Source organism: Panthera pardus, unplaced genomic scaffold, assembly GCF_024362965.1.
Source record: "Panthera pardus isolate Hobbes unplaced genomic scaffold, ASM2436296v1 HiC_scaffold_27, whole genome shotgun sequence".
Classification (NCBI taxonomy): Eukaryota; Metazoa; Chordata; class Mammalia; order Carnivora; family Felidae; genus Panthera; species Panthera pardus.
In genome coordinates, this window is record NW_026526843.1 from 54871780 (window position 1) to 54886513 (window position 14734).

Genomic DNA, 14734 nt, shown 5'->3' on the forward strand with positions numbered 1-14734 from the left:
CAGTGGCAGATGGGCTGATGGTGAGAGTTGCACCAGCAGGTAGAACACAAATAAGGGTGGTGCCTGCGATTGGTTGGCAATTCTAGGAGACAGAATGTGACAAGGATATATGGAAAGAGAGGGTGGGATCCAGCCACAGGGCCTGAGGTCCAGGGGAAAATGTATCCTATAGGGAGGTAACAAAAGGGAGACAAGGTGTGAGAGAGATACAGAGGAACTGGAGTAGAAGTAAAGAAGTAGTATTAAGTATTATATTCAACATTTCTACAATATACAGTTTTTAAAATTTTTCAGTTTGTTAAAAAATGTATATTGGGGTTCTATTCCACACCAGGAATAGTTGAATGAAACCCAGTCCTTTTCATCCCTGGAGGAATCACTGTCTACTAAGGAGAAGAACATGTAAACAAATGACAGTGCAGTGCAGTATATGCAATAATAGAATAATGTCAAAGTTCAAAAATAAAACAGAGGAGCCATGAGCTCTATTTAGGAGTCAAAGAACTTTACATAGAGAGATATAAAAGATGAGTAGCAATTCCCCATACAAATGGAAGATAATTGAAACATTCCAACATCTACACCAATCCAGGATATAAACATCATGGTGTGTTTAAGGCAGCACCCATAGATAGGTATTAGTGAAGCAAAAGGTCTGAAAGGTGAAAACGAGATTAAATAAATGATAAGGCCAGAGAAGTAGGCCTGTAGAGTTTTGTATGCCATAACAAGGATCTTGGATTTTTATCTTGTTAGAAGTGTGGAGTCATTGAAATGTTTTAAGCCAGAAAATGGCATAAACAGAATTTCATTTCCATAGACCCTTCTGAAGGCAGCATAGAGATGGATTACCTGAGGGAACCCTCAAGGCAAGGTGACCAGTCCGGTTCTGAGATATTGCTATTGTCTAATGGAAAGAAAATGTATGCCTGGGCTATGGCTAGAGGGAAGGAAAAAAATGGAGTCAAGAAGTAGGAAAGAAGATTGTCATGATTTAGTCATTGATTGCATGCAGAGAGTGAAAGGAAGTGAGGGGGAGAGAGAAGTTCTATAGAAAGACAAGGTTGAGATAAAAGACAAAAAGACCATTAGAGGAACTGAATTGTGAGATGGAAGCTCTGACTGACCTCAGTCCTCCTACTTCTAGGTGCTAAGTGTCTCCAGCAAACATAATGGTAAGTTCCTGGAGTAGGGAATGAAGCAGGCATCTCAAATATTTCATTTCAAAATAGTCATCGTAAAATGACATATCCAAAAATAGTACCCTTGAACTATACTCAAGAAAGAAGGAAACTTTTTCTCACCATCTCTTCTTTCAACTCCACATCAAAGCTCAAAAGTTTCTATTTACTGTCCTTCCACCCATTCACAAGGAATGTCAATTTTAATTACCTAATGCAGGAGTCTACCAACTGTAGATAGCCAGATGGTAAATAGTTTAGATTTTGCAATCCCTGTCATCCCTTTGGCATCTACTCAACCCTGCCATTGCAGTGCAAAAACAGCTATAGAAAATAGACAAATGAATGAGAGTGGCTGTGTTCCAATAAAACTTTATTTACAAAAAAACAGGCTGGATTTGACCTGTGGGCCATAGTTGTCAACTTCTGGCCTAATGAATGACTTTGTGTGCATGTCAGGAAGAAGGATTGAAGCAGTACAGAAAGACATTGTAGCCTTTAAAACAAACATATATCTTAAAACCATTTAATGGCTTTTGTTTACCAATAGGATAGAGTGCAAGCTCTCTAGTATCGCAGGGACCCTGATCTACCAATGAGTTGTATTCATCTAAACAAAAGAGCTATTCATGTTTTCTGCCCATTTCTTCACTGGGTTATTTGTTTTTCGGGTGTGGAGTTTGGCGAGTTCTTTATAGATTTTGGATACTAGCCCTTTGTTCGATATGTCATTTGCAAATATCTTTTCCCATTCTGTTGGTTGCCTTTTAGTTTTGTTGATTGTTTCCTTTGCAGTGCAGAAGCTTTTTATCTTCGTGAGGTCCCAATAGTTCATTCTTTATGCTAAGTGAAATAGGTCATACAGAGAAAGACAGATACCATATGTTTTCACTCTTATGTGGATCCTGAGAAACTTAACAGAAGACCATGGGGAAGGGGAAGAAAAAAAAAGAGAGGGAGGGAGCCAAACCATAAGAGACTCTTAAAAACTGAGAATAAACTGAGGGTTGATGGGGGGTGGGAGGGAGGGGAGGGTGGGTAGTGGGCATTGAGGAGGGCACCTGTTGAGAGGAGCACTGGGTGTTGTATGGAAACCAACTTGACAATAAATTTCATATTTTAAAAAAGGTGTATTCATCTAAATAGAAGTAGGGATATGTTTAGAATAGAATAGCAATGTTTCTTGTCACATTTACTTTCACGTGTGTATGTATTTGTCATTAATTAAGATCACATTCACTTTCTTATTCTCTTACCCTGCCAGACTAAGCTCAGCTTAAATCTTGACGTTTTAACTTAAGTTATTATTAATAACAGTGATAACAGCTACCATATGTAGAGGCTTAGTTAGTCTCAGCCATTTTTTACATTTGTCTGTCCTTTTACAGACAAGGAAAGCAAGGCTCAGGAGTTAACTAAGCATTCCCCCAAATTGCATTGCTACTAAGTGGCAGAGACAGCATTTGCACATGGCTATCTATTCAGAGACCATAATCTTGAACACTGTGTTATACTCCTTAAAGCCCGGGGGAAGGTCAATTATCCCAGAAAAGCAAATACTTGAGCAAATAATGAAGATTTTTCTTGATTTTAAAAGTGACTCATTAAAATTATATGCTAAATTTGTACAGCTATTGGGAAATTACATAAAGAATACTAAGGGAAATTGAATTTGTACTGACATGAAGAATGAATGTCCTTAAATTCTCAGCTATCTAACACTTGATAATCTTTTTTTTAATTTTTTTAATTTTTTTTTAATTTTTTTGAAATTTATGGTCAAATTGGTTTCCATACAACACCCAGTACTCATCCCAACAGGTGCCCTCCTCAATGCCCACTACCCACCCTCCCCTCCCTCCCACCCCACATCAACCCTCAGTTTATTCTCAGTTTTTACAGTCTCTTATGGTTTGGCTCCCTCCCTCTCTAGCCTTTTTTTTTTCCATCCCCTCCCCCATGGTCTTCTGTTAAGTTTCTCAGGATCCACATAAGAGTGAAAACATATGGTATCTGTCTTTCTCTGTATGACTTATTTCAGTTAGTATAACACTCTCCAGTTCCATCCACCTTGCTACAAAAGGCCATATTTCATGCTTTCTCATTGCCAAGTAGTATTCCATTGTGTATATAAACCACAATTTCTTTATCCATTCATCAGTTGATGGACATTTGGGCTCTTTCCATAGTATGGCTATTGTTGAAAGAGCTGCTATAAACATTGGGGTACAAGTGCCCCTATGCATCAGCACTTCTGTATCCCTTGGATAAATTCCTAGAAGTGCTATTGCTGGGCCATAGGGTACATCTATTTTTAATTTTTTCAGGAACCTCCACACTGTTTTCCAGAGCGGCTGCACCAGTTTGCATTCCCACCAACAGTTCAAGAGGGTTCCTGTTTCTCCACATCCTCTCCAGCATGTATAGTCTCCTGATTTATTCATTTTAGCCACTCTGATTGGCGTGAGGTGGTATCTGATTCTGGTTTTGATTTGTATTTCCTTGATGAGGAGTGATGGACATTGAGCATCTTTTGATGTGCCTGTTGGCCATCTGGATGTCTTCTTTAGAGAAGTGTCTATTCATGTTTTCTGCCCATTTCTTCACTGGATTATTTGGTTTTTGGGTGTGGAGTTTGGTGAGTTCTTTATAGATTTTGGATACTAGCCCTTTGTCTGATATGTCATTTGCAAATATCTTTTCCCATTCCATTGGTTGCCTTTTAGTTTTGTTGATTGTTTCCTTTTCAGTGCAGAAGCTTTTTATCTTCATGAGGTCCCAAGAGTTCATTTTTGCTTTTAATTCCCTTTCTTTGGGGATGTGTCAAGTAAGAAATTGCTGCAGCTGAGGTCAGAGAGGTTTTTCCTGCTTTCTCCTCTAGGATTTTGATGGTTTCCTGTCTCACATTCAGGTGCTTCATCCATTTTGAGTTTATTTTTGTGAATGGTGTAAGAAAGTGGTCTAGTTTCATTCTTCTGCATTTTGCTGTCCAGTTCTCCCAGCACCATTTGTTAAAGAGACTATCTTTTTTCCAGTGGATATTCTTTCCTGCTTTGTGAAAGATTTGTTGGCCATATTTTTGTGGGCCCAATTTTGGAGTCTCTATTCTATTCCATTGGTCAATGTGTCTGTTTTTCTGACAATACCATGCTGCCTTGATGATTACAGCTTTGTAGTAGAGGCTAAAGTCTGGGATTGTGGTGTCTCCAGCTTTGGTCTTCTTCTTCAATATTACTTTGGCTATTCGGGGTCTTTTGTGGTTCCATACAAATTTTAGGATTGCTTATTCTAGCTTCAAGAAGAATGCTGATGCAATTTTGATTGGGATTGCACTGAATGTGTAGATAACTTTGGGTAGTATTGACATTTTCACAATATTTTTTCTTCCAATCCATGAGCACGGAATGTTTTTCCATTTCTTTATATCTTCTTCAATTTCCTTCATAAACTTTCTATAGTTTTCAGCATACAGATCTTTTACATCTTTGGTTAGGTTTATTCCTAGGTATTTTATGATTCTTGGTGCAATTGTGAATGGGATCAGTTTCTTTATTTGTCTGTTGCTTCATTATTAGTGTAATGCAACTGATTTCTGTACATTGATTTTGTATTCTGCGACTTTGCTGAATTCATGTATCAGTTCTAGCAGACTTTTGGTGCAGTCTATCGGGCTTTCCATGTAAAATATCATGTCCTCTGCAAAAAGTGAAAACTTGACTTCACCTTTGCCAATTTTGATGCCTTTGGTTTCCTTTTGTTGTGCGATTGCTGATGCTAGAACTTCCAACACTATGTTAAACAACAGCGGTGAGAGTGGACATCCCTGTCGTGTTCCTGATCTCAGGGTGAAAGCTCTCGGTTTCTACCCATTGAGTATGATATTAGCTGTGGGCTTTTCATAAATGGCTTTTATGATGTTTGAGTATGTTCCTTCTATACCGACTTTCTTGAGGGATTTTATTAAGAAAGGATGCTGAATTTTGTTAAATGCTTTTTCTGCATCGATTGACAGGATCATATGGTTCTTGTCTTTTATTAATGTGATGTATCATATTGATTGATTTGTGAATTTTGAACCATCCCTGCAGCCCAGGAATGAATCCAATTTGTTCATGGTGAATAATTCTTTTTATATGCTGTTGAATTCTATTTGCTAGTATCTTATTGAGAATTTTTGCATCCATATTCATCAGGGATATTGGCCTGTAGTTCTGATTTTTTTTGCTGGGTCTCTGTCTGGTTTAGGAATCAAAGTATTGCTGGATTCATAGAATGAGTCTGGAAGTTTTCCTTCCCTTTCTGTTGTTTGGAACATCTTCAGAAGGATAAGTATTATCTCTGCTTTAAATGCCTGGTAGAATTCCCCTGGGAAGCCATCTGATCCTGGACTCTTATTTGTTGGGAGATTTTCAATAACTGATTCAATTTCTTCATTGGTTATGGGTCTGTTCAAGTTTTCTATTTCCTCCTGGTTGAGTTTTGGAAGTGTGTGGGTGCCTAGGAATTTGTCCATTTCTTCCAGGTTGTCCAGTTTGTTGGCATATAATTTCTCCTAGTGTTCCCTGATAATTGCTTGTATTTCTGAGGGATTGGTTGTCATAATTCCATTTTCATTCATGATTTTATCCATTTGGGTCATCTCCCTTTTCTTTTTGTGAAGCCTGGCTAGAGGTTTATCAATTTTGTTTATTTTTTCAAAAAAACAACTCTTGGTTTCATTGATCTGCTCTACATTATTTGTCTTCTTTTGCTGGGTTTGGGGTGTCTTTGCTGTTCTGCTTCTATTTCCTTTAGGTGTGCTGTAAAGTTTTTATTTGAGTTTTTTCTTGATTCTTGAGATAGGCCTGGATTGCAATGTATTTTCCTCTCAGGACTGCCTTCACTGCATCCCAAAGCTTTTGGGTTCTTGTATTTTCATTTTCATTTGTTTCCATGTATTTTTTTAATATCGTCTAATTGCCTGGTTGACCCATTCCTTCTTTAGTAGGGTGTTCTTTAACCTCCATGCTTTTGGAGGTTTTCCAGACTTTTTCCTGTGGTTCATTTCAAGTTTCATAGCATTTTGGTCTGAAAGTGTGCATGGTATGATTTCAATTCTTGTATACTTATGAACGGCTCTTTTGTGACCCAGTATGTGATCTATCTTGGAGAACGTTCCAATATGTACTCAAGAAGAAAGTATATTCTGTTGCTTTGAGATGCAGAGTTCTAAATATATCTGTCAAGTCCCTCTGATCCAGTGTATCATTCAGGGCCCTTGTTTCTTTATTGACCCTGTGTCTAGATGATCTATCCATTGCTGCAAGTGGGGTATTAAAGTCCCCTGCAATTACCACAGTCTTATCAATAACGTTGCTTATGTTCGTAATTAATTATTTTATATATTTGGGGGCTCCTGTATTCGGCTCATAGACATTTATAATTATTAGCTCTTTCTGATGGATAGACCCTGTAATTATTTTGTAATGCCTTTTTTCATCTCTTGTTGCAGCCTTTAATTTAAAGTCTAGTTTGTCTGGTAAAAATATGGCTGCTCCAGCTTTCTTTTGACTTCCAGTAGCATGATAGATAGTTCTCCATCCCCTGACTTTCAATCTGAAGGTGTCCTCAGGTCTAAAATGAGTCTCTTGTAGACAGCAAATAGATGGGTCTTGGTTTTGTTTTTTTTGTTTTTTTTTTTTTTTCCATTCTGATACCCTATGTCTTTTGTTTGGAGCATTTAGTCCATTTATATTCAGTGTTATTATTGAAAGATAAGGGTTTAGAGTCATTGTGATGTCTGTAGCTTTCATGCTTATAGTGAGGTCTCTGGTACTTTGTGGTCCTTGCAACGTTTAACTCACAGAATCCCTCTTAGGATCCCTTGTGGGGCTGGTTTAATGGTGATGAATTCCTTCAGTTTTTGTTTGTTTGGGAAGACCTTTATCTCTCCTTATATTCTGAATGACAGACTTGCTGGAAAGTGTTCTTGGCTGCATATGTTTTCTGTTCGTCACATTGAAGGTTTCCTGACATTCCTTTCTGGCCTGCCAAGTTTCAGTAGATAGGTGTGCCACTACTCTTATGGGTCTCCCTTTGTAAGTTAGATCCTGTTTCTCCCTAGCTGCTTTCAGAATTTTTTCTTTACCCTTGTGTTTTGCCAGTTTCACTATGATATGTCACGCAGAAGATCAATTCAATTTATGTCTGAAGGGAGTTCTCTGCCTCTTGGATTTCAATGCCTTTTTCCTTCCCCAGATAAGGGAAGTTCTCAGCTCTGATTTGTTCAAGTACACCTTCAGCCCCTTTCTCTCTCTCTTCCTCTTCTGGAATTCCTATTATATGGATATTGTTGTGCTTGATTACATCACTTAGTTCTCTAATTCTCCCCTCATACTCCTGGATTTTTTTTCTCTCTTTCTCAGCTTCCTCTTTGTCCATAATTTTATCTTCTAATTCACCTATTCTTTCCTCTGCCTCTTCAATCCGTGCTGTGGTCACCTCCATTTTATTTTGCACCTCACTTATAGCATTTTTTAGCTCCTCATGACTATTTCTTAGTCCCTTGATCTCTGTAGCAATAGATTCTCTGCTGTCCTCTATGCTTTTTTCAAGCCCAGCAGTTAATTTTATGACTATTATTCTAAATTCTTGTTCCGTTGTATTGCTTAAATCGTTTTTGATCAATTCATTAGCTGTTGCTACTTCCTGGAGTTTCTTTTGAGGTGTATTCTTCCGTTTTGTCATTTTGGGTAGTCTCTGAGGTGGCTCCAAACTGCAGGGAACTTCCCCTGTGCTGTCCAGAGTAACTTGTGTTGGTGGGCGAGGCCACAGTCATACCTGATGTCTGTCCCCAGCCCACCACTGGGGCCATAGTCAGATTGGTGTGTACCTTATCTTCCCCACTTCCAGGAGCAGGACTCACTGTGGAGTGGTGTGGCCCCTTTCTGGGCTACTTGCACACTGCCAGGCTTGTGGTGCTGCTTTGATGGGATCTGGCATATTAGCCGGGGTGGATCTGCAAGGTGCACAGGGGAGGGAGGGGTAGGTTAGCTCACTTTACCTGTGGTGGTCTCCTGTTGGAGGGGCCCTGCAGCACTGGGAGGGAGGCAGGCCCCTGGGAGGGATGGATCCACTGAAGCACAGTGTTGGATATTTGTGAGGTGCAAGCAAGTTCGGTGATGGGAACTGGTTCCCTTTGGAATTTTGGCTGGGGGGATGAACGGTTGATAATCTGGTCAAATACTGATAATACATGAAGGGTGGTCCTGAAAGCTTGCATAGAATTGGAGGAAAGTCATGAAATTCTGAAAGTGGATTTTAAAAGATAGTGTATACTTGATAAAGTTTTGTAACAAAGAAATTTTCAAGGGTGATACCTTCATTTTTAAAATAATTTCAGAAAGTCATATACATTTTAAGCTGATAACCAAAAACTATCATGTCCTTTCTTCCCTGTCCAGGCTGAAACACTTTTCCAGCAAATCTGCCCCAATGAAGACTTCTGTCCACCCCCACCAAATCCTGAAGACATTGTCATTGATGGGGACAGTTTACAATCAGAGGCTTCAGAATCTAGTTTCATACCAGAAGCGAACTCAGAGACTCCCCAGGAAAGCAGAAGTCTGGGAAACCCAGAGCAGTCCTCTCAATAATGGATATACACCAAACTATACACGCACTTTGAAAATTCCTCCTGGCCTCAGAGTCTTTTTCATGGAAGAAATGTTTGAAAAATGTTAGAAAACAGCAGCCAGTTGACATACATTATTACCAAGAAAACAGGGCATAGAAATCCAAAAGGGGATTTTCCTGAAAGAGGACATTGCAAGAGCACAAAATACTTGTAAACCACATTGGCTTGCCTACTTTAAGATAATACACCTGTGGAATAAGCAGATGAATATAAATGGATTCATTTCCAGGAATATAGCTGTGGATATGAAAGTGATCCTATGCATTGTTAATAATTCTGTGGTATTAGGAAAGCTTTTGCTTATCACTTTGGATCTTTGATTGAAATCCACATCTTCAGAATCCAGTCACGTATTTCCTGTGATTATTTTAATTCTATTTTCTTTATGGATATAAGCATGATGGCACCAATGATAAAAGCACATGTAAATGTAATTGAGGAGAGCTAAAATATCCTGATATAGGCAGGAGCCTGTTTGGAATAGAGGTTTGGTTTGTTTTCTATCTTGAGAATTATTGAAAACTCCAATATTAAGGTATACATTTTTACAAACAAATCATGAGTCCATTTACTCAACATTTTTTAATGTTAGTAGTGCTATTTGTATGTGAATCATTTGCACACTAGGAAAGCTTATAGGACTGAAGTCATGGAAAGAAAGATTTGGATATTCTCATCAGTATGTGGAAATTCTGTCTAGTCAAGTAATTAGAACCTAATTGTATATGGACCCAGTTTAGTCCTAGCTATACTACTGATGAGATTAGACAAATTGTTTATTTTGTCTAAAAATAGGGCTCACTTTCTCCATATGTAAGATAGAAATAGTAACACTCTCCCTACCTTAGGAGGATGATTTTGAAGATAAATGCAGTGCAAACCTTAAAATGATTTTTGGGGGTTGGGGGGAATGTTGTTTTCCCCTTGACTTGAAGGTGAATATCAAAAATCTCATGCAGCAAATTGTTTGCTGTCAACTCCCCCAACACAGTAGATCACAGTGTTTTTATTGCATTAAGCTTTTAAAATAAAACTATTTCCTAAATTAGTATTTTATAGTCTATAGACCATAAAACATAGTAACATGGAATTTTGGTTTTGAATCTTAATAAGGAAAGCACTGTATAAATTATTCATATTCCTTTTCTGGTAGGTAAACCTAAAACCACTAAAGACTCAATACAATATGACAATTGGTAAACCCTAATATACACTTAACATAAAAATGTTAGGGTTGTACATAGCCAGCAAACCTAGTTACAATGACCATGACAATTTAAAATTTTTCCAGATGCCAAGCTCTGATGATGTGCTTTATTTGAGCAATAGTTTAGACTTAATTTGTTTCAATAATTAAATACATAAAATGTTTATTGTGCATTCTGGCCTATATTGCCAATCAGAGAGCCATAGCTATAGTAGAAATCATGTAGTTCTTACTTCAGTTGCAGTGGGGCTATGAGCTCTTCAGGTCACAGACTCCTAAGAAATGGAAAGAACCAAGGAATGTAGCCCTTGCCTCACCTTTCCAATCCCCTGTAGATACAACTGAATCCAGGTGAAAGGAAAACCTTCCCAGCCTCTCAGGCTGCTCTTAACTGCTCTGCCCATTGTACAGCCCATCTCCTATCTCTTTGGACCCTTCTGTGTCTCTCTTCCCCTTTTATATTATCATACAAATCAGGGATAGTGGAATCACATTATAATATATTTTGTTAATAGATTCAGATCTTAAATCATGTTTCCCAAAACCCAACTTATGCCATGGTCTAAATGCACAATACATACCTAGAAGCACCAGGTATTGGCCCTGCCCCTCAATACCAGCAATATGAAAGGTCCCACTGTATAAAAGTATTGAGTCTGAATACACTGGCACCAATTAAAATACTGTACTTTGTTACAGTCTAAGAGTTAAGGCCTCTTGAATGCAGCATACATATTTATGTAAACAATCAGAGTAGGCTCAGAATAATAACTAGAAAATTACGATAGCTTTACTGCAGCTATCTATATGTAGACAAGGAGATATTTTGTGGTCTCATGGCCCAACCCATATTGTACCCTATTTTATCCATTAGCCATCCTCATAATCTCTTCCAGGTTATTTATTAAATACTATTGAAATATTTAAAAGTTCCTAAATATGATTAGTGGTGACTAAAATATTACACAACCATTTAAAACATTTTAATAGAGAATCTTAAATATTTCCTGTTGCCTCAGAATGTAATAGAAATTATTCTAAGAGCTTTCTTTTCAGCTGTCTTAAGTACTGCAAATAAATTTTTTTATAGTTTTAAAACAGAAAAAACTTTTTGGTTTTGTTGTAGAATCATAAGCCTGAAGTTATATAAATAAAGTTAACATGTCATATGCAATACAGAAGTTTCAGTAGCTAATTTAAAATGCTGAACATTATTGTCAAAGAATTTTGATTCATATGTTTAAAATGTTTAGTTATGCATGCTTTTTTAACCAAACATGGTAATACCACTCAGTTTAGTGATTATGAAAGCCAATTACCCTGTGTTGCTACTGTGTCTTTGTCTGGTTGGTATGCCTATCCAGAAAAGCAGATAGGTAGGTAGGTAGGTAGATAGGTAGATAGATACTATAAATTTAGGTATTTTTCTATAGGAAAACTGAATTACAATTTTTCCCATCTCCAGTGATACTTAGTTGCCTGTAGTAAAATGGCCACGTTAATAGTTAACTTCTAGAATGGTAGTTTCTGAGATTGGCAGCCTTTTATCTAAAATAATGACCATGCTAATGATTAACTTCTGTCACAGCTGTACTTACCAAAAAGGCAGCCCTTTGTCTAAAGTCCTAAAGATCTCAAAAAATTTTGTTGAAATTTGATTGCTAAGTAGTATTGATCCTTCAAAGCAATAATTAAATAATTTTCTTACAAGTAAGTTATTTACTGCTATTGGTATTGAGTGATCTATCTCTACTCCTGGGCAATTTTCTTATATGCACTTCAAAAGCATAAATATGATTATTCATAATTTTCACACAGTAACAGTAAAGTTTTCAGAGGAAGTAAAATCTGTTTTGATGCCTTTCAGGCATGGTTTCCTAGTTTTCAACATTAAAATTTTGCGTGTATGCCAAGAAATTAAAGATTGTCTTGGAACTGATTTGTTGGTATCAGTCTACTATTTAAGCAATTAATTATCCAGCTGTATACTTGGTTTTGTTTCTAAGCACTTGAGAAAGGCAATCAAATGATACATGGGTTGATTTACTTAGCAAATTGTTCTAGATGCCAGCATCAGACCTCATTCTGTTTGAAATCAGTGCTGTGAGGCATGAACTATGGTTTTATAGTACATTGATTGCCTAAAAACTGTTTTCACATCTCACTTAGTATATGAGAATATGAATTGTTTTTTATATTTACTTGGTGAATGAGAACATGAAATGTTTTTCTCTATGGTGGTTGAATCCCTAACAACTTACTTGAAATAGATAAGAGACTGCTGATGTTCTTTTTACAGAAATCATTCAGTGAACTATGATTTGCTCTTGAATCAAATAATTAAAGCAGAGTGACATTTTCTGTCAATTCCAGGTATTTTCCTAAAGCGTGTTAGATAGAATGCATTCAAAAGATAACAGGAGTCTTTCAAAGCTGACAATTTATCTGTGAGATGATCCATAAATTTAAGAAAAATAAGGTTAATTTAATTTTTAAACAAGTAGCCATATTATCCTTCAAGCATCTTGGAGCTCATACAATATTCACACTTTTTTTTTAAACAAGTGATTTGATGTTTGAATTCACCTCTTTAATGGTGGAATTTTTAAAACATTCGATAAGTGGTTTAACACTTAGCATCCCACATCACATTTTGAAGGCAAGTTTTCTTTCCATTAATATAGTTTAGCTGTGGAGCTGCAATGACATGCCCTTCCCATACAAGTTGCCATGTCCGCTCTTCCTGGTTATGATGACTTTTAGGGCCATTTGACAGATAATCATTAGAACTGGAATTCTAGTAGGCTGGAGAGTCTTTTCACCTATCACTGCAGTGTGATTTATGCTGGTAACTCCTATTAATATTAATGGGACTTGCATGTGTAAATCCTTTTCCTCTCAATGATACAGCTGACCCCTAAAAGAAATATTCTTTAGACATGGACACTTGCTGATCTAAAAACATTAGTGAGTTGTTTTATTCAGGATTTTCATGTGGGGTAAAAAAAAAATAGACTATCAATTTAGCAGAGGATTGGTTTGTAGAGATTAAAAAGATAAAATACTAGCTCTTAATTCTCTATTCCCGTTTCTAATAGTATCTAATATATTAGCATCTATTATATACTATTCTTTTTCATCTATCGTTGCTTTCATTGCTATGTCACCAACCTTTTTTATTCTAGAAACTAATAAAAAGAAAGAAACAATTATTATGTCTTTCCTGTAAAAACTGTATTTTCAGGGTATTCAAATAGTTGTTGAAGGAAAATTGTTATAGAAGAATCACCATTTGTAATTACATGAGGAATGATAGAATTAGAAAAAAATCACCATTTTGTAAACCCAATGTAGTAATGGACCTAGGTAATGGTTATTTTTATTAAAACCTTTAGTGATAATAGTTTGATGCAGACATCACCTGAACCTAGTGGTCAATCTTAAAAACAGTACAAGTAGAAAATAAGATGTTATAAGCCTCTTGATGTGTTGTAATAATAGTAAGTACCCAGCACTAACTGGGAAGCATTCAACTACCAATTTATAGACATTAGGGGGATAGAAGCATATTTAATGACATCATGAAGATGCAATGTATAAAATTCTACAGGACAGATAACCTGATTCTATCAGCAATTAACTGACACAAATAAAATGAAGGGAGCATCATTACAGAATAAAGGAGACTTTAGAGATGTATCAACCAAGTGCAACATGCTGACCTTGTTTGGACCTTGCTTTGAATAAATAAAACCTTTGTTTTAAAAAAAGCAAAAAATCCATTTTGAGACAATCATAGGGATTGAACATTGCCTGGGTGTTAGTTGATATCAAGGATAATTTTAACTACTGGGTGTCGTAATGGTAATTTTTTTAAAAAGCATTATCTGGGGGCGCCTGGGCGGCTCAGTCGGTTAAGCGGCCGACTTCGGCTCAGGTCACGATCTCACAGTCCGTGGGTTCGAGCCCCGCATCGGGCTCTGTGCTGACCGCTCAGAGCCTGGAGCCTGTTTCAGATTCTGTGTCTCCCTCTCTCTCTGACCCTCCCCTGTTCATGCTCTGTCTCTCTCTGTCTCAAAAAAATAAATAAACGTTAAAAAAAAAAAAACATTAATTAAAAGGCTAAAAAAAAAAAAGCATTATCTGTTAGAGATTTTTTAAAGACAGGTGAAGCAAATACATATAATAAAATGTTAACAGTGGTTAAATCTAGGTTATGCTATATGAGTGTTTCTATTTTGTATTTTTGTGTTTAAAACTTTTCATAGCAAATTTTTTAAACGACAGATAAAAGTCCATTGATTAATAGTAATAATAATAACCTATAGATAGTATGTTACTTTACAGCATGACTATTGTGTTTCTGAAAAGGAGGCCTTAATATGTTCAGTCCTATCCTATATATTTTGTTTTATAATGTTTTGAAACCATGGGCTACAAAAATCACATATTTGAATTTATTACCTTAGGTCAGTGGCTTCTAGGGTCAGAGAGAAAGAATCTTGCTGAGCAAACTCTTTGGCACAAGGGCAAGTTTGGAAAAAATAAACATGTTTACAGCCTCTGTCTCTCAAATTGAAAATGAAAATAGCATTATTGAGTCAGATGGAGTGGGGAAAGTGATACTCATGCAACTCTGAAAACCTGCTTTATTTTGTACTTTGTTGATAA

The 14734-nt window shown here is 36.8% G+C and overlaps 1 protein-coding gene across 2 annotated transcripts in view; it reads left to right on the top strand.

The window, feature by feature from the left end:
- The window catches only part of CHM (CHM Rab escort protein), a 254693-nt gene extending 242691 nt beyond the window's left edge, over nucleotides 1-12002 (top strand). For both annotated transcript variants that reach the window (XM_053891439.1, XM_053891440.1), the window contains one exon: nucleotides 8624-12002. In XM_053891439.1, the coding sequence (XP_053747414.1) occupies nucleotides 8624-8815 (192 nt within the window). In that variant the 3' untranslated portion in view covers nucleotides 8816-12002. The remainder of the gene's footprint in view (nucleotides 1-8623) is intronic.
- The last annotated feature ends 2732 nt before the right edge of the window (nucleotides 12003-14734 follow it).